This window comes from Pleurodeles waltl, chromosome 6, assembly GCF_031143425.1.
Source record: "Pleurodeles waltl isolate 20211129_DDA chromosome 6, aPleWal1.hap1.20221129, whole genome shotgun sequence".
NCBI classification, from domain to species: Eukaryota; Metazoa; Chordata; class Amphibia; order Caudata; family Salamandridae; genus Pleurodeles; species Pleurodeles waltl.
In genome coordinates, this window is record NC_090445.1 from 319,766,458 (window position 1) to 319,786,563 (window position 20,106).

Here is a 20,106-nt window from a genome sequence, read left to right on the forward strand (position 1 = left end):
GTTGGGACTGGCTGCATGCAAGCTGTTTTTCTTTGAAGAAGTCTTTTGAGTCATAAGGTTCTGTGAGTTCTCCTCTTGCTGATACTGTGCTCTGACATCAACTTCATCGTTAAATAGTTTTCTTTCCGTCGTCTGGTTCGGACGTGTGCACCCATGCTCCAGTATGATACTGTTTCGGTGCTGTTTTCGGTCCACATGAGATCCCTACCTCCATCAGAAATGTAATTGATTGTGTCTCCTTTTCTTTTTCTGTCTTGGGTCGACATTTGTGACTTTTCTCTAGTGGGGTTCGGGTTGACCACTGCCCCTCTACGGCCTCACCGTTTGTGGTCCACTCCATCTCTGGGTCGCTTCTCTCCACCATGCCTCGACGAGTGATTGAACAACAACTATTTCACTCAATGCCACACAAAGTATCCTCGCACCGATCTCCATCAGGCCTGCAATGTTTGTCTTTCGACCGATCACAGCAAGGCTGCTTGCAACACCTGCTGTTCCTTCTGTCCAAACAAAAAACCCCACAAAAACCCTTTGAGAACGTCAAGCTCAGTGTCTCGAGTTATCGCATAGGAGGGGAGACGACACCCTAGACCTGTTTGGCCTAGAGGACATTGAAGTGGAGCACCATCCACAGCCTTTGACAGTGGATGAAGAAGTACCCCCTTCTCCCCCCCCCCCCTAAACCAGGACAGCTTCGGCTCTGGTTTAGAGATCAAGGACCTTCCACCAGCTCAGCAGTCAGTGAGTACGGGACCCCTCTCCCTCACAACCACTCAAACAGTCCTCTGCCAAAGGACATCCAGTCACTTTGGAATGCCAGAGGCAAGCCACTGGCCCACCGCTGCCTTTGGGCCATTGTCGGCACCAAAAATCACCTTTGGATGTACCCAGTCAGTTAAGTTCGGCACCGAAGAAATCAGTGAGACCAGCCACCTTGGCGCCAACCTCATCTGCAGCAGCTTGACTTTTGGCATTGACCATCTGTGCCAAAACCTAAGCCACCTTTGGAGCTGAAACCCTTGGCATTGACCTGCAAGTCTGACCTCGGCTCCAGCACTGGATAACCAATTCTCCACAAAATTCTAGAGGAGACTGATGCTCAGCAAAAACATTTGGCCATCCACCCCCACACAGGCCAGATCTTCTCCCACCCTTGGCCTCTGCAACTGCTCAATCCTCCAAACATCAGCTGTCCTTTGAGAAGGCCTTGGACATTCCAACCCACTGAATCAGCGCTAAAAGGTGAACATGTCTACTAACCCCATACCCTTCACATGTACATCACCCCACCCTCTTCCTCGTCCTTCACATCCAGTCTTCTTCTCAGGGATCCACTTGACATAACGGTTCATGAGTCAACTCATTCTGACATAAGTATTCATGAGGGGGGGGGGCGGGAGACATATTTGACACACCAACACAAGCTGACCCATGGGTCTTCTATGACGCAGACCCGCCAAGGGGACACAGAATTATAATCTAAGTTCGGGTATGCTGTTCTGCACTGACAAGTCAGACACTCCATTTTTGGTCTGGTAGTAGTCACTGGGAGCATTTGCTCATAGGAGCAAGTGCCCTTACCCACCCAAAAGTGGCATGCTTCATCATCAGATCTGCTCCTTGTTGGGCTGGTGCTGCAATGCCCAACAGGCCCCTCTAGAGGGCACTTTGCTGGAAATCTTTTTTTAACTGCCGAAGGAGGACTGGGAAGGTGATTGAGTTCCAGTCGGTTAGTGAGAAGATTGGAAACAGTGGGTTAAAATTAACTACAGTCCTGGTGGTGAGTTTATTAATTTGATAGGAATCCAGGTATATAACAATTCAAAAAAATTTGAGTAACTCAAGGACACAAAGATACGAGTCTTTCTGAGAAAAACAAGTGTTGTGCTATGCAAATGAAATCAGATCAAGTGGATTCACGTTGATCTTTGTTATTGGTCAACATGTTTTATGCTTAATTATTACTGCTCTGTGTGCTGGTTGTGAGCCCCACTAACCAGCTGCCTGATGCACTTTGCTGCAGCCCATAGGTTCACTCACATTTGCTGCACAGAAACTGAGGACCACGTCAGTTGAATGTTTTTACCTTTTGGTAATTTAATTCATAATTACACTTGAATTAGAAATGTTGCTTCATCATTTTGACCAATTCATCATTTCAATTACATTTCCTTTTAAATATTGTGAAATAATATTGCTTCTTACAGTGCGCGTTTATAAGACCCAATGCATTTCGGGTCAACTGGCCCTTCTTCAAGTTTATTTGAAAGTAGAAATACTCAGCATCACCTTATGGAACTACCATGGGCAAGCCTCACACTATGCCATCAGATGACAAACATACACAGACTTAATCTGTGAATAAATGAAAAACTAACTTAAAGCCTTCGCCTCGATGCATGCTCAAAGCGAAAACCGATGCACTTGCATCAGTGCAGCGCTGTATGAAAAAACCTCTGAAACGTTGAAAATGTGGATGTTTATTAGTTAAATCAGGGTCAATAAAAAACAAGCATTTTCCTCTAATAAGTCTGTTAGTGCAGTCGTGTCCTATGAGTTTTTACTAAGTTTTCCTTAAAATGAACCCCTGTATCACAGAAGGTGTTAGTTTGACTCAACATGGTATGTATGTACAAGCAAAATTTTGAAAGCACTCAAGCAACAGAAACCGACCAGATGCCGCAGTTCAGCGCCAACCGCGGTGAACACAATGAGCTGTCTCCGCCGTTAACACTTGTCGCTGTTGCTATCATGTAATACCATCATGTCTTCCTGTGCTACATAACGAACCGTGAACAATAAACCAAATTACTTGTAAAAACACCCGCAATGCCTTAGTATGCAGAAGTAGAACTCTCCGTTCATAGTAGTTGTTATATCGCTTAACATCCCCAGACTCCAACCTTGCCTAAAACTTGTGACCCCTCCCTCTGCGTTGCGTGAAGGGTAAACCTAAACAAAAGACTCCGGCAGAAAGAAGACTCTACCCCCTCATCTTCTGTGCCAGGTAGAGTGACCATGTGATGTCACTGACTAGTTCGAACGCTCTAAGGGACACATACCATTAAACCATGCTGCCCCTCGCTGTACTAACATTAGGTTCGTGAACCACTTGTGATCCGAACATCATAGGATATTATGACTTCATAAAAATAATTACAGTGGATTAACCCCAACTATTGCCCCATACTCCAGAAAGTCAGTATAGTATAAACAACTTAAATGCGGCATGTCTAAAATATTCATCCATTTCTTTTGAAAGTGTAGTCTGACATCAATGGTATTGATAATTATGTGAACCCTCACATTATAAAAAGATACCAGAGACAGTTTCTATGCATGTTTGTGAGCTAAATTTCAGAGCCCTCAAAGAAAACATGCATATTCCTGTCTGCCATTCATCCCTGCTGGCTGCATGGTACCTAATCGTTTAATCCAAAAGCATTCAGATTCCAAGAGGTTCCTTTCACTGTCCATCCCCACCTTCCACTGTAGCACTTCCAACACTTGAAATCCTAACTGAGTAATGTAATCATTGGCTTCCATCCAATGCATGGCTACACTCGATTTTAACATTTTCCGTATGTTACTCTTGCGCTCTGTGATACGCACTTTAACTTTACGTTCCGTTTGACCAATATACAATTTGCTGCGTGGACATTTTAATGCATACACCACATGCTTAGTATTGCAGTCCACTGAATGTCTCAACTGAATATCATAACCTTGTGTTGGATGCACCACCATGTTGCCAGCTATAACATTATTACAATGTACACAATTGTGACATTTGCGGGTACCGATAAAGTTAGATTCATGTTTTTTCGCTCTTGCTGTGAAAATCTCCTTTAGGTTTTTTGATCTACTGTATGCAAAAATAGGTTTCTCCAGATATAAACTTTGAAAATCAGGTTCATTCTGCAGAATTTCACACCCTCTGTTTATGACCTTTTCGATAGTTTGAGACTTAGTGGAATATTTCATTACATACACCATTCTTTTGGGTTCAGGCTTAGTCGTTTGTTTTAACAAGTCCTTTCGTTCTAACTGCCATGCCCTTGTCACTGCTTGATCTAATACTGACAGTGGATAACCCCGATGTTTGAACCTAATTTTAATTTACTAATACATGTTAGGAAGATCATTCGCATCGGAGGTTATTCTTTATACAGGGAGTGCAGAATTATTAGGCAAATGAGTATTTTGACCACATCATCCTCTTTATGCATGTTGTCTTACTCCAAGCTGTATAGGCTCGAAAGCCTACTACCAATTAAGCATATTAGGTGATGTGCATCTCTGTAATGAGAAGGGGTGTGGTCTAATGACATCAACACCCTATATCAGGTGTGCATAATTATTAGGCAACTTCCTTTCCTTTGGCAAAATGGGTCAAAAGAAGGACTTGACAGGCTCAGAAAAGTCAAAAATAGTGAGATATCTTGCAGAGGGATGCAGCACTCTTAAAATTGCAAAGCTTCTGAAGCGTGATCATCGAACAATCAAGCGTTTCATTCAAAATAGTCAACAGGGTCGCAAGAAGCGTGTGGAAAAACCAAGGCGCAAAATAACTGCCCATGAACTGAGAAAAGTCAAGCGTGCAGCTGCCACGATGCCACTTGCCACCAGTTTGGCCATATTTCAGAGCTGCAACATCACTGGAGTGCCCAAAAGCACAAGGTGTGCAATACTCAGAGACATGGCCAAGGTAAGAAAGGCTGAAAGACGACCTCCACTGAACAAGACACACAAGCTGAAACGTCAAGACTGGGCCAAGAAATATCTCAAGACTGATTTTTCTAAGGTTTTATGGACTGATGAAATGAGAGTGAGTCTTGATGGGCCAGATGGATGGGCCCGTGGCTGGATTGGTAAAGGGCAGAGAGCTCCAGTCCGACTCAGACGCCAGCAAGGTGGAGGTGGAGTACTGGTTTGGGCTGGTATCATCAAAGATGAGCTTGTGGGGCCTTTTCGGGTTGAGGATGGAGTCAAGCTCAACTCCCAGTCCTACTGCCAGTTCCTGGAAGACACCTTCTTCAAGCAGTGGTACAGGAAGAAGTCTGCATCCTTCAAGAAAAACATGATTTTCATGCAGGACAATGCTCCATCACACGCGTCCAAGTACTCCACAGCGTGGCTGGCAAGAAAGGGTATAAAAGAAGGAAATCTAATGACATGGCCTCCTTGTTCACCTGATCTGAACCCCATTGAGAACCTGTGGTCCATCACCAAATGTGAGATTTACAAGGAGGGAAAACATTACACCTCTCTGAACAGTGTCTGGGAGGCTGTGGTTGCTGCTGCACGCAATGTTGATGGTGAACAGATCAAAACACTGACAGAATCCATGGATGGCAGGCTTTTGAGTGTCCTTGCAAAGAAAGGTGGCTATATTGGTCACTGATTTGTTTTTGTTTTGTTTTTGAATGTCAGAAATGTATATTTGTGAATGTTGAGATGTTATATTGGTTTCACTGGTAATAATAAATAATTGAAATGGGTATATATTTTTTTTTTGTTAAGTTGCCTAATAATTATGCACAGTAATAGTCACCTGCACACACAGATATCCCCCTAACATAGCTAAAACTAAAAACAAACTAAAAACTACTTCCAAAAATATTCAGCTTTGATATTAATGAGTTTTTTGAGTTCATTGAGAACATGGTTGTTGTTCAATAATAAAATTAATCCTCAAAAATACAACTTGCCTAATAATTCTGCACTCCCTGTAGTCTAATAAATTGTGAGTAAGGAAGATGGTTTTTCAAGGCTGGTGGATGGAAACTCTGAAATGTAAACTATTATTTCTGTCATTAGGTTTGGTGTACCCTGTGGTTTTTATGCCTGTTGCTGTGAGCTTCACCATTACATCCAAAAATTCTATTTCCTGTTTTCGATCTGATGTGTGAAGTGATGCGTTCATTTCTGGTATTCTGTCCTTGAATGTTGTACTCCAGGTTTTTTGGATGGCCTTTCTATATCAGAAAAATGTAATCTGTGAATCATTTCTGCCACTGTACATCATTTAACACAAAGTCAGCCTCAAATTTAGCCGTAAGAATATTGACATATGATGGTGCCCCTGAAAAACCCATAGATGTTCCTTTTCTTTGTAAAAAGAAACTCCCCTGCCATTTAAAGTAATTGTGGTACAGTGAAAAATGTAACCGTTCCAAAAGAAAAACTTTGTTGGCTGCTACGTTCTCCTGTTGTAATAAGGACCACTCTACTGCTTCTAATCCCTCATTGTGCGGAATTAATGTATATAGAGAAGTTACATCAATTGTACCCAACCACCAATTTGTTATGCCTTCTGTGGGAAGCTCAGCTAGAGTGTTAAAAAATGCTGTGGTGTCTTTGACATATGACGCCCATTGTTGCATGAAAGGTTGAACAAAAACAAAATCCAGAAAGCAACCTACTGGCTCATGCAGAGAACCACAAGCTGATACTGCCAGCCTGACAGGCGGATCTAACAGATTTTTATGTATTTTAGGAAACATGTACAACTTGTGTCTCCGACGGTAATCAGCAGTCAAAAAAACCTTTGTGCGATCATTTATCCACTCCCAATCTACAGCCCTTTTCAATGTATCTTTGAGAATAGATTGAAATATTTCTGTGGGATCCAAATCCAATGGCCTGTAAATGTCAGGATCATGAACATGTAGATTGACCGTGCCCTCATAAAACGTAGTATCCATCATAACTAAGGCACCACCTTTATCAGCTTATTGAAAAGTAATTCTAGCATTATTTGCCAACGTGTGTAAATTACTCCATTAGTTTTGGGTTAGAGTCTTTGCAACCTTCGCGTTGAGTCTTATGGATTTAAGGACATTTTTTTAATAGTCTGTCAAAGGAGTCAATTGATTTATGAGATACTGGTGCTAAGAAGGTACTTTTAGGTCTGACCCCATTATATTCAGGAAGACCTTGTTGTTGATCCTTTGGTTCCATGAAGTTGAAAAAATATTTTAACCGTAGGTTCCTCATAAATTTAAAGAAAGCCACCTCACTTTCTGTGATGTTGCTACGATATGTGGGAAAGAAGGATGTGCCTTTATTTAATACTTTTCTTTTGAACTGTGTTAATTGAACTGAGGAAATATTAAAGTCTTCAAGAGACTGCAAAGATTCCTTCTTTGCCCTTGATTTATTTTCCTGTACCTCCTGCATGTCTTCGTATTTTTACTGATTTGTTGTTGGCTATGGGACTGAAAGGTAAAAATTCTGATTTAGAAGGTTTTAATGTGTTGTCACTAGTGGTTGGTGTTTCTGTGGAGATGCCTAATTGAGTCATGGAATGATCCAATGACATTTTTTCAGGACCTACGTAAATAAATGCCTACTCTTAAAAAAAAAAAAAGAGGGATGCCTGTGATTTCCCCTCCACTCCTACTCCCTTCCGTTCCTTTCTTGGAAGGTGGCATTTTAGTTGGTTACACTTCACTCAGGCGTATCAGTGAGCTACAGGCCTTAACTTTAGCAGAACCTTTTTTCCAAGTTCATAGGGCTACAGTTGTCCTTCACACCAACCCCAAATTCCTCCCTAAAGTGGCCTCCCACTTCCACCTTAAACAATTCTTTGAACTCCCTGCTTTTCCCCCAACCTGACTCAGTTGCAGAACATACTCTCCATAGTTTGGATGGGAAACTATCCCTCATGTAACACATTAATAGAACTAAACCATTTAGAAAAACACAACAACTCTTTGTTGCTTTCTCCAAGCCCCATAAAGGGAAGGCTCTGTCTAAATCGGGCATTGTAGGATGGATCATGAGATGCATCCAGACATGCTATGCTAAAGCTAAGAGAACTCTGACTATTCCTTCCAAAGCCTACTCCATTCGGTAAAAAGGATCCTCTGTGTCCTCCATGGGGAACATTCCAGTATCCAGCATATGTAAAGCTGCTTACCCGGTCCACACCAGACACTTTTACAAAACATTACTGTGTGGATGTGCTTGCACCCCAACAAGCCAATGTTGGCAGGAGGTACTGTATAGGCGTGTCGACTTTTTCAATATATTACAACACCCACAGGCTAGCCACCGCTCTGGAAGGACTGCTTTACAGTCTGTGCATAGCATGTGTATCTACAGCCACACATGCCTTGAACGGAATATATTACTTACCATGTAATCATCTGTTCGTGGCATATAGTGCTGTAGATTCACATGCTCCCACCTTCCTCCCCGGATGCCTATAGCCATTGCACTGTCTCTTACTATGTCTTTTCCCTCTTTTGCATGGACATCTCTCTATACTACACTTCGCTTCACATTCCATACTCACCTGCCAATTGGGAAAACAATCTAACAATGGAGTCAATGAACATGTGCATTACCACAAGAGGAGGAATCACAGAATCTCGTGACTTGAAATACTTCTTTGGAGAAAAACAACATGCACACTTCCGGGTCCAACACCAGGTTTCAGCAGAATGCACAGCATGTGAATCTATAGCACTACATGCCACAAACAGATGTTTACAGGGTAAGTGACATATTCCATTTTACCAGAAGACGTAGCCATTTATAACATGTGAAATGAAAAGCACAGTAAGAGAGAGGAAAAAGGGAGAAATATTTATTTCAGATTTGAATGGCCAAAGTGGAGCGAGAACACAGGTGAATCGTAAGATAATATAGTAGGTAGAAGTGTACAAATGTTAGAAGAAACAGGTAATTGAGTGGCTGAGTGTTGATGGCCTGTGCTAGTATGCAGAGGAGATATGACAAAGGAGGAAGTCACATTGTGGTATTTGTCCAGTAGGAAGTGGGATCTACAGTCAAGCACTTACAGGTTGTCATCAGAGGTGAATCATAATTTTTTTCATTACTAAAAATTGACACAGTAAGGTCTTTGTTGAAAGATGGTGAAGTAGAGATGGAATGTTTCTGTCACTATGAATTTTTCACTTTCTGAGATAGACAACTGACAATTGTTAAAGTAGGATATCAGACTAGCACTTTGTATCGTTAGAGACAAATAAAAGGGCAGTCTCAAGGAAGTCTTTGTGAATACAAATTGATTGGACTGAAATAAAATTACCAGGAATTTATTTTCCAAGTTTGTGTTTTATAGTTCAAATCTGTTCTTAGAAATGTTGGATGGGTAGTTTATTCTAAAGTAGTCTGAACTACTTTTGTAAAAGAGTTGCTATAACACTGGGGAGGCATACTGAGAGAGGCAAGTCTCATAGGAATTCAGTAGATTGAGCTGTATAGTGTAGTTTGAGAGTAAATAATTGGAAAGTTACGCAGAGGATTTATAGAAAACTATGGTACACTTAAAAGACCTGAAAAAAAATATCTTGAAGTTCAATGATGCTTATCAAAGTGATGTCAAAAGTAATTGCAGACAAAAGTATTCAAGATGTAAGTAGAGATAACAAGCAGGTGTATAAATCCTAGATTGGTACATCCATATATAGAAGAAAAGGGAAATAAGAGTAAACCGTGGGCAATGTCAGTCAGTGATTATATACTCACTATGATATATAGTTTTTAAGATAAAAGATTGTCAGTTAAATTGTTCATAAATATTGCAGAGATAGACTGATACATGTGAATGTACCCTAAAACAGTGACTGCAAATTATGATATTACTAACAACATTCCATTTACCACAGAATCCACAGTATCATTTTGATTGGACCAGACATGGTAATTAAAGTGAATGCAAACTTTAGCATTCAGGCCAAGGTAAATTAAGAAAATACCAGGACCAATAGAATCAGTGCCATTTTGTAGCATAAAATCAGTGTAAAATTCATTCACAAAATTTCCAAGGGTATCAAACCCAGTAATGTCTACTGCCCCAGGACCCTGCAAAAATGTCCTCACAACTGGACATTCCGTTCCTTTTCCTGAAGGTTCCTTATGACTGAGAGTCCAGGAGTTAATATGGTTATCCTTGCTCCATTCCTCACTGCTCCTTCTCTTCTTCATCCCTTCTTTCTTGCTCCATCCTGAATGCTTTCTGCTTTTCCTCCCCTCCCTGACATCTCCCTCGCTCTGTCTGCACTATTGCTCCCTCCCTCAGTGATCTTTCTCTTCCCTTTTGTTCCAGATCGCACTACAAGGAGTACTTGGTCAGACTCATTAATAACCACAACTTGGATCCAGCTACTTTATATGACTTAAAGGAACTAACCATCGCGTACAGCCGATACCTGCCCCCAAGGGCCCCTGAGAAAGCCCCAGCAGAAGACGACCAGATGTACTATGTTCGACTCCTGAGGGTGAGTTTGTGAAGCGGGAGAGAATGTGGAGCTAGCAGTCAGATATGTGAGAAGGGGAAAGCAGTAGATATGATAGAGATGTGTGTAGGGGATAGAGGAAGAAAAGAAGAGGGAGAAGATAGAAGGTAAATTGATTGTGGAGATAGCCATAGATAAAGATGAGTGAAAGAATAGAGATTCAAGGAGAAGGAGGGAAATGTATAAGCTGTGAAGAGTGAAAGATATATTCCAGAGAGAGAAGAGCGGGATGTCGTGAGGGAGGATGACATGTAAGTTAGTTGTGATAGAAATGACAAGTTGGGAAGAAGGATGCTGACAGAACTTGATCAAAAGAATATAACATGAAGAACGATAAGGGTGAGAGAAGAAATGAAGAGAGAAAAGGGAGGGAATATACAGTACAGCATGATGTTAGCTATGCAATGTGTAAAAAGGACCTAGAGAAAGGAGAGATAGAAGAAGGGAACAGAAATGGCAATAAAGAGAAAAACTGAGAGGAATGTAAAGAGGTTGAAAGAGAGATTAGGCGGAGTGATAGTAGAAAGAAGTGTGAGATGTATGGTGGGGAAAAAGAAAATAAAGAAAACGATGGAAAGAAGGCAGAGGATGAATAGAGAGATGAATTAATTTCTGAAAAGGGAGAAAACGGGAATGGCTAAATGAAGAATTAGAACACAGAGGTAGAAGATGTAGCAGGAGAATAGAGTGATAAAGGAAGAGAAACGAGAAGGAGAAACAGAAGGTGTAACAGTGTTAGATGAGAAGAAGGGGTGAAATACACTGGAAGAGAGATAGAGAGGTAGAAGAGGTTGAAACAGAAAGAGAAAATATTATATGAAGAGAGGGGAAGCACAAAGTTTGGAAATGGAAATAAAGTTAAGGAAACAAAAAACAACACTGCACAACAAGAGATAAAAAAGCTAATGAAAGAGTATGAGAAAAGAGAAGGAAGAGAACTGAAGCGGACTGAAAGAGAGAGAAATGATATGGAGGTAACAAAGCAGAAAGAACAGACGATGAAAGTAGAAAGACCAAGAAGAGTGAGGAGTGGGGGCCAATAGTAGAAGTAGGGAAGCAGTTACAAAGTAATAAAAACATGTTTGCTGGAAGGGAGGGAGGTAACTGATAACTACCTTTAGGAAAACCAGGACACCTGCCATCATTAATGAAGGTGCCATAAATCAGCCATATTAGATATCCCGACTTTGCTAATGTTTGCTGTCAGGCCACATTTCCAGTGCTTTCAAACATGTATCTACAGTCGTAGATCAACCAATGTAAAATACAAAGAGTTAAGGATGGTTTGTGAGCAGAGTAATTATGAGTAGTAAAACGTATTTTTTCTTTTTTGCAGTATATTGATTAATAAATAGATGTGCAACTGTACAATCAATTTACATTTCAGTATATATCAGTTGAACACAGCAAGAAGAAAAGTATTGTCCATAGTTATTCATGTAGATATCAGTATATTCACAACTTATGCTTGCTGTTAAACAAACTGCGCTCATTGCAGTCCCTAACAAATACAAACAAATATCCTGGCTGTGACACCAAACCTCACTTCGGTGCAGTAGCATGTCTAACTGGTTTACTCCAAAACATACCACAGAGAGGTGGATGCCTCTTATCGCTCACTCTTATACACAGTTCTGATGTCTTTTACTTTTGAGGATCTAAAGACAACAAATCACTTTCCCTGTTTAGAAATGAGTAAGAAAAACTCACCATCCTTTATGAAACCTGGTTCCCGTATTCATCTCTTGAGCCCTTCTCCTGTGAAGGTTGGCTTATGTCACTGTGGCAAATGCGTTTCTGAGGCATCAGGGCAGTCGGGTTTCTGAGCTTCAGTTGTATCAATTGGAGTTATTCTCCTCTGGCATCCTGATGCCACATTACTGAATAACCAAATACATCATTCCAGCCCTTAACTCAATCAGGGTAGCAAGACAGAGCAGCCCAAGGCCTTCTCAAGGAGGTGGGGTGTGTTAGACATTCTGAATACACTTTATACTGTAATACTAGCTAATAAGACCAATGCTCAGTCAGTGCTGTACTTTATAAAAGAAAAGTACTTTAATTCACATAAGAAAAACATACTACACATAAAACTAAGCTACACAGTGAAAGCCAGAAGTCTCTACCAGCCCCTGGGCCAGAACTCTGACCCCAAACAATATTATAGTGCCTAAATGCCAAGCACTAATAAAACAGAATTGCATTATATAGACCATGTTGCACAGGGTTACTCTTCAAAGCTAGGGCAGTGGTACCAGTACTTTTCTTTCAGTGATATGATCTCAGCAGTTTATATGAAGTCAAATGTTCTTTTTCCACCCACTGTTTCACCACCCAAAGCAACAGGAGTGCCCATCCTTCCTTAGCGACACTGCTCTGGTGGTGTCAGGGGTATATGGATATGGGTGTCTTGGCACAGTTACTGGAGTCCCAGTACTCCAACAGTCACTGGGCTACTTGTAGGAGAACCCTATCCTCCACTGCTGGCCTGGGTGGTAGTCCATCATAATACCCTCTGATGACACAAAAGAAGTGAGGGCCACATGCCATAGACTAGATTTTCTGACAGCAAAGCATGCACAGTGACAATGCTACTTGATAACAGTGCAGGACAGAAAGGACGAAGCTAGAGACTATGCAAGTCCTGGGGCTTTGCCCAAGGATTCACATGATAGGTTCTTGAACAGGACACTCTTCCCCCAGCTACAGTTTGTAAATGGAAGCACCAATTGCCTCCCAAAGAACAGAGGAGGGGTCAGGAGTCAGTCTCACCTTCAATGGCAACATGGGCTTTCCCTGCCTCTCTTGATGTTGATGTGCAGTAGGTTTCCTTATTTTGAGCAGCCATCTGAAGTCTGCTTGTGTTCCAAAGCACAAGTAGTCTCCACAAGCTTCAGACAGCTCGTTCTCTGCTGGGATGCTGCTTCATGAGCTTCGGACTGTTCATTTTCTTTCACTGGTAATCCCCCACAGAGACACCTTCTCAGGTTCAAACTCTATTCCTGGGTCTGAAAGGAGATTGTCAGTGCAACCCCTGGACTCCTCTCCTGGTTATCGGCTTTCTCGATGATCCCTTGTGTGCGCCTTGTCAGAATAAGAGAACATCCTTGTACAAACAGCTGGCCGATAAGGCCAGACTTTAATCACTCCCTGATTGATAACCTAATCTAATCAGGGGGTCTGCTACTTTTGCATCCTGGCTGCCCCTCAAATCCTGCCGTCTATTTCCTGCATGTTCACTGCGTGATCAGTCCCTGTGAGGAGGGCTCATCCAGTCATTTGGTATTAGTCTGTCCTATCCCCCAGAGCAGAGTTTTCATTAACTCCAGACCAGGAGGCGCTGACCATCACCCAGCAAAAAGGGAAGGGATTGACCTAGCAGAGGGAGTTATACCAAAGACAGAATAGAGCTACTGCCTGCCTCAACCCACCACGCTTCCAATAAGAATAGGGAGGGGCAAAGGACTGTCCAGCAAAACAAATACCAGCATGGCTCACTTTAAACACAATGGCTCATCACCCTCACCCAGTGAACCCACTGACTTTCAATACACACATACCACAGATGCTTAAAGGACACAGGCAAGGGAGCCTGCTCAAACCTGAGGGAAGGAGATGTGTAGGAGGCTGGTCTGGCTTATAGTGGGTACCTTGTGGTACTTATACCTTGTGCCAGGTCCAGTTATCCCTTATTAGTAGATTAGTAGTGTTCTAGCAGCTTAGGCTGATAGAGGTAGCTATAGCAGAGCATCTTAGGCTAAACTAGGAGACATGCAAAGCTCCTACTATACCACTTATATCATAAGAAACACAATACTCAGAGTTACTAAAAATAAAGGTACTTTATTTTAGTGACAATATGCTAAAAGTATCTCAGAGGATATACTCCCTTAGGAGGGAAGTAAAATACACAAAATATACACACAAACCAAAATCAGGTAAGTAAACAGTTAGGAAAGTAGTGCAAATACTGTAGAACACAATAGAATGCAATAGGAGACAATAGGCCTAGGGGCAACACAAACCATATACTCCAAAAGTGGAATGCTAACCACGAATGGACCCCAGGCCTAGTGTAGTGTGTAGAGGGTCACTGGGAGTGTAAGAAAACACTAAGGGTGTCCAAGATACCCCACCCCAAGTCCCTGAAAAGTAGGAGTAAAGTTACCCTACTACCCCAGAAAGACAGTAAAGTCGAGATAGGGGATTCTGCAAAGACAACAATTGACTGCAAAGCACTGAAGACGAATTCCTGGACCTGAGGACCTGCAAAGGAAGGGGACCAAGTCCAAGAGTCACTCAAGTGTCCGGGGGGGGCAGGAGCCCACTAAACCCCGGATGAAGGTGCAAAAGGGCTGCCTCCAGGTGGAAGAAGCCGAAGATTCTGCAACAACGGAAGGTGCCAGGAACTTCTCCTTTGGTCAGAAGATATCCCGCGGCCTGCTGGAGAATGCAGAGTTGTTTCCACGCAGAAAGACCACAACCAATCCTTGCTAGCTGCAAGAGTCGTGGTTGAGGATTTTGGGTGCTGCCGGGGCCCAGGAAGGACCAGGAGGTCGCCCCTTGGAGGAAGAGACAGAGGGGGCGCTCAGCAACTGAGAGAGCCCACGCAGAAGTACCTGAACAGGTGTTCAGAAGATCTGAGCACGGCGGTCGTCTCAGCATAAAGTCCCACGAAGTCAGGGTCCAACTCAGCGAGTTGGGCAATGCAGGACCGAGTGCTGGGGACCTGGGCTAGGCTGTGTACAAAGGAAGTCTTGCAAAAGTGCACAGAAGCCCTAGCAGCTGCAGTTCATGCAGTACACAGGATTACTGTCTGGCGCGTGGAGGCAAGGACTTACCTTCCCCAAATTTGGACTGAAGGGCCACTAGACTGTTGGGGACACTTGGATCCAGCTCCTGTGTTCCAGGGACCATGCTCGTCAAGATGAGAGGGGACCCAGAGAACCGGTGATGCAGAAGTTTGGTGCCTGTGTTAGCAGGGGGAAGATTCCGTCGACCCACGGGAGATTTCTTCTTGGCTTCCAGTGCAGGGTGAAGGCAGACAGCCCTCAGAGCATGCACCACCAGGAAACAGTCGAGAAAGCTGGCATGATGAGGTGCCACAATGTTGCTAGTAGTCTTCTTGCTACTTTGTTGTGGTTTTGCAGGCGTCCTGGAGCAGTCAGTGGTCGATTCTTGGCAGAAGTCGAAGAGAGAAGTGCAGAGGAACTCTGGTGAACTCTTGCATTCGTTATCACATGAGAAACCCACAGGAGAGACCCTAAATAGCCCTCAGAGGAGGATTGGCTACAGAGAGAGCTAAGCACCTATCAGGAGGGGTCTCTGATGTCACCTGCTGGCACTGGCCACTCAGAGGTTTCCATTGTGCCCTCACACCTCTGCATTCAAGATGGCAGAGGTCTGGGACACACTAGAGGAGCTCTGGGCACCTCCCCTGGGGAGGTGCTGGTCAGGTGAGTGGTCACTCCCCTTTCCTTTGTCCAGTTTCACGCCAGAGCAGGGCTGGGGGATCCCTGAACCGTTGTAGACTGCCTTATGCAAGGAGGGCACCATCTGTGCCCTTCAAAGCATTTCCAGGGGCCAGGAGAGGCTACTCCTCTCAGGCCTTAACACCTATTTCCAAAGGGAGAGGGTGTAACACCCTCTCTCAGAGGAAATCCTTTGTTCTGCCTTCCTGGGACCAGGCTGCCCAGGCCCCAGGGGGCCAGAAACCTGTCTGAGGGTTGGCAGCAACGGTAGCTGCAGAGAAAACCCCAGAGAGTTAGTTTGGCAGTACCCGGGCTCTATGCTGGAGCCCCGGGGATGCATGGAATTGTTCCCCCAATACCAGAATGGTATTGGGGTGACAATTCCATGATCCTAGACATGTTACATGGCCATGTTCGGAATTACCATTGTGACGCTACATATAGGTATTGACCTATATGTAGTGCACACGTGTAATGGTGTCCCCGCACTCACAAAGTCCGGGGATATTGCCCTGAATAATGTGGGGGAATCTTGGCTAGTGCCGGGGTGCCCTCACACTTAGTAACTTTGCACCTAACCTTCACTAAGTGAGGGTTAGACATATAGGTGACTTATAAGTTACTTAAGTGCAGTGTAAAATGGCTGTGAAATAACGTGGACGTTATTTCACTCAGGCTGCAGTGGCAGTCCTTTGTAAGAATTGTCCGAGCTCCCTATGGGTGGCAAAAGAAATGCTGTAGCCCATAGGGATCTCCTGGAACCCCAATACCCTGGGTACCTAGGTACCATATACTAGGGAATTATAAGGGTGTTCCAGTGTGCCAATCAGAATTGGTAACAGTCACTAGCCTGCAGTGACCATTTTAAAAGCAGAGAAAGCATAAACACTGAGGTTCTGGTTAGCAGAGCCTCAGTGATACAGTTAGGCACCACACAGGGAACACATACAGGGCACACTTTATGAGCACTGTGACACAGGCAAAAACAAACATACATACAAGTAAAAATAGGGGTAACATGCCAGGCGAGATGGTACTTTCCGACAATCTGGTAGGCAGCCCCTCCTAAAGGGTACAGGGGTACAGGTACCCCTGAGTATAGATTAATGCTGCCAGCACTGTCAGCCTACCACAGCTTGGGTATTATGGGCAGTAGCCACTCTGTAAAACTGTAAAATAGAGGTGCACTATATATGTCAGTGGCACTGGAAAAGTTTTGAGAGTGGGGTGCTGCTATCTATGTTCCATCACTGAAGTAATGAGAATTGTGACAAATACAGGCCTCACACAGCAAACAAGTGTAGCAAATGTATTCAGCTGGTGGTGCATTTTGGAGCGCATGTCTCAAAAATATTACTAAAGAATGGTCTGGTAGCATGCTGTATTGACAGTGCATTTTCCATCAAAATTACCACTAAATTTGCACAGACATACAGCTTTACTTATAAAACTATGTAGCGCACAAATGATAATGAGTGGAATATGGGTTTCAGGGAGTACTTCATTTGACCATCACAAGGTGTTTTGTTTTGATCCCATTAAAACCTTTGTTTCCATCACACTTCAGAATTACAAATAATGTACTTCAGTTCGGCTTTCCCAACTGCTGATATATTTTAAATAATTTGTACACTTCATTTACAGGAATTAAATTTTTGTTGTGTTTGAAAAAAGTACATCCTATAGCCTTTTCTTTCACAATCCTTGTACCCCAGCAGCATTGCTTCATAGTTCACTTTACAAAATGCTCCCACTTTGTAGAGAAGGAAAATTAAACACCAGTCTCCTTATTAAAAGAAGAAACAGCAATTTGACATAAGTCATAGCTTGACATTTGACCTGTTTTTGAAGCACAGCAAGTATAACAAGATAAAAACAAAATTCAAAGTCATCTTTATTGCTCGTTCACCTTTGGAACACCAGCATGGTTATTTTGGGAGTGCACAGCAACATTATAACCCATACTTTCAGTGCCTGTGGGCTCCATCTACTGCTGTGGGTTTGGCCAGGTAAGGCAAAGTCCTTGTGTTGGACAAACCAAGAGGCCAGATAGTTTTTCAGGCCATTTGCAGCTGGGCACCTTCCCAGGTATTTCCAAGCCTCCCTTTTCAGAGTTCTCACAGGGGTTGTTTGGCACAGTTTTTGCACCTGTATCATGAATTGGTATTTGGACCCGCAGGTGACTTAAGAGATTATCATCCACGTGTGATAAATGACTACCCATGAGGCCCTACACCGTAAGACGTTATAGAACGTTATAAAAACGTCTTTTGAAATGGTTGCAAAAAGGAATGTTGAACTGGCACAGGGAATACAGTTTTTTTTCTTCCAAAGAGGAACTGTTGTAAATGACTGGTTCCCCCTCGTCATACCCACCATCTTCACAACCACTCTATTCTGGTTTTCCACCCTCTCCTCTTGGTCTCTGCCTCTCTCCACTCAATTTCTTACACCCTGCCTCTTTGCTGTCTGGACTTCGTTTCATCCACTGTCAGCGTCTGGTCCTCTGTCATTGCTCCATTGTCTGGCCTATACATTTTCCTCAATTTCTAGTCTTACCCTGACTCTTGTTCTCATTCTTTCACAGAAGCTGACCACTGACGTTCCATTGGGCGAGAGAATACCACGGAAAACGCAGTAGAATACAAATGTTTTTTTAATCATGTGGCATTCACTTCCAAAGACCCCCAGTAACCAAACATCTGTGACATTCAGAGATCTCCAGTTTATATGTTGGTATCACAACCACCGGCCCCTGGTATCCACATGCTTGCTAAAGGCAGTGAACATCAATATACGTTTGGCCTCCCAGTACAGAAACCCCACATGTCCATATGATCAACTTATCCAAACACCTCTTGTGTTTGTTACCATTGTATAGAGACCTCATCATGTGCCCATGCGATTTACACAAGCAGAGACTCTCCCAGTGACTTTCATGTTGAGGGAGCGACAGTCACATCTATAAAATATTGATCACCACTTGCTTTTATATCTGTAAACTCTGTAGTGTGCATGTCAAGATCACATTTAAAGACCCTCAAGTATCCATGTGATTATCACGTTCAGGGACTTCCTATAGTTATGTAGTTGTCACCATCAGAGACATAATTGTAGTTATCTCATATATCTGTCCCAACCATCAGTATTCATTTGCCAATTAAATGCGGGACCTACTCCCCCAGATTTCCCAGTGCTGCAGGTTCTTTGTTTTTGATGAAACTTGGACCACCACCTTATCCTAAGGATTAGTTCATGACTGGTCCCAGAGTAATCCTCTCCAGCCCAAAATCTTTAAGCAAGGGATCACATCCTAACAAGATTTCATATTATAAATGTCTCAATATCTACCAGAAGGACACACTGAAGATGATGTGGTACCACACAATCATTTAGCTTACGGGCTGGCTGGTACCCAAAGATTATCTGTCAGTGATCATATTGATTACAGGGATATGCACAAGACTGTACCGTAGGACAGAGTGTCTGAAAATTATTCTCTGAATAGTCACTATTTCCCTAATTTTGTTCTCCAGAATCAACAGTTATATGTTTATTTTTATAAATTGTCTTCAAGTGAATCAACACAATGTAAATATGTAATTTCGATAAATAAAGCATATTACATCTGGATGAAATTATTGTTTTAATAAACTTTGCTTCACCTTTATTGATCTGCTCTGACAGGTTTTGGTACATGGATCCTAACACTATTTCTGTCTACCTATACATTAATTCTAGAAGCCTCATTTTCTTTGATCCCAACAATGGTCTTACAATTTGATCCCGCTAGTAGTGTCTATTTGGCTACTATCCTAACATTAGTACATCTTTTCTGTGAATCCTGATTCTACGCATCATGCTAATGCTTTGCTAGTGTAGAAACATGGGTCATTATGCTACCTTGGCCCATCTTTCCACACTGGTCTTTTGTGTGGTTCACAAGAGTACCATGGACCAAGGAACTAGTGTGAATTTGTGTGTGCACATCATTATCTTTATTTGCAGAACTTTACTAGGGTGTGTATAGATCATGATAATTATTTCCTAGAGTGTGTGGATCACAAGAATCCTGCTCCATTCTGATATACATTTCTAACCGCAGAGTTATCAACTTTCAAATTTCCCACTTTACCAGACTGGATCAGGAACTGCTCCAGAAATTGCTCCCATGTGCCAACAGGCGGCATCATTGGTCTCCACAGCGACACCGTACTGCTTCCAGAAGTAATGGCACAGAATCATACATAGGCGTCATCCCTGTGCACTGACATCAGTTGCTTTCTTACCAGAGGCTTCTGATGCATAGGGACTGCCATCCCACCAGCAACTGCACTACAGAAAGAGAAGCTGGTCTTTGCAGC

General features: G+C 42.8%; 1 protein-coding gene across 8 annotated transcripts in view; it reads left to right on the forward strand.

Moving 5' to 3' along the window:
- The window catches only part of RNF31 (ring finger protein 31), a 274,072-nt gene extending 254,699 nt beyond the window's left edge, over window positions 1-19,373 (forward strand). For all 8 annotated transcript variants that reach the window (XM_069238140.1, XM_069238137.1, XM_069238139.1 and 5 more), the window contains exons 21-22: window positions 10,082-10,253; window positions 18,330-19,373. In XM_069238140.1, the coding sequence (XP_069094241.1) occupies window positions 10,082-10,253; window positions 18,330-18,383 (226 nt within the window). In that variant the 3' untranslated portion in view covers window positions 18,384-19,373. The remainder of the gene's footprint in view (window positions 1-10,081; window positions 10,254-18,329) is intronic.
- Window positions 19,374-20,106: the final 733 nt, after the last annotated feature.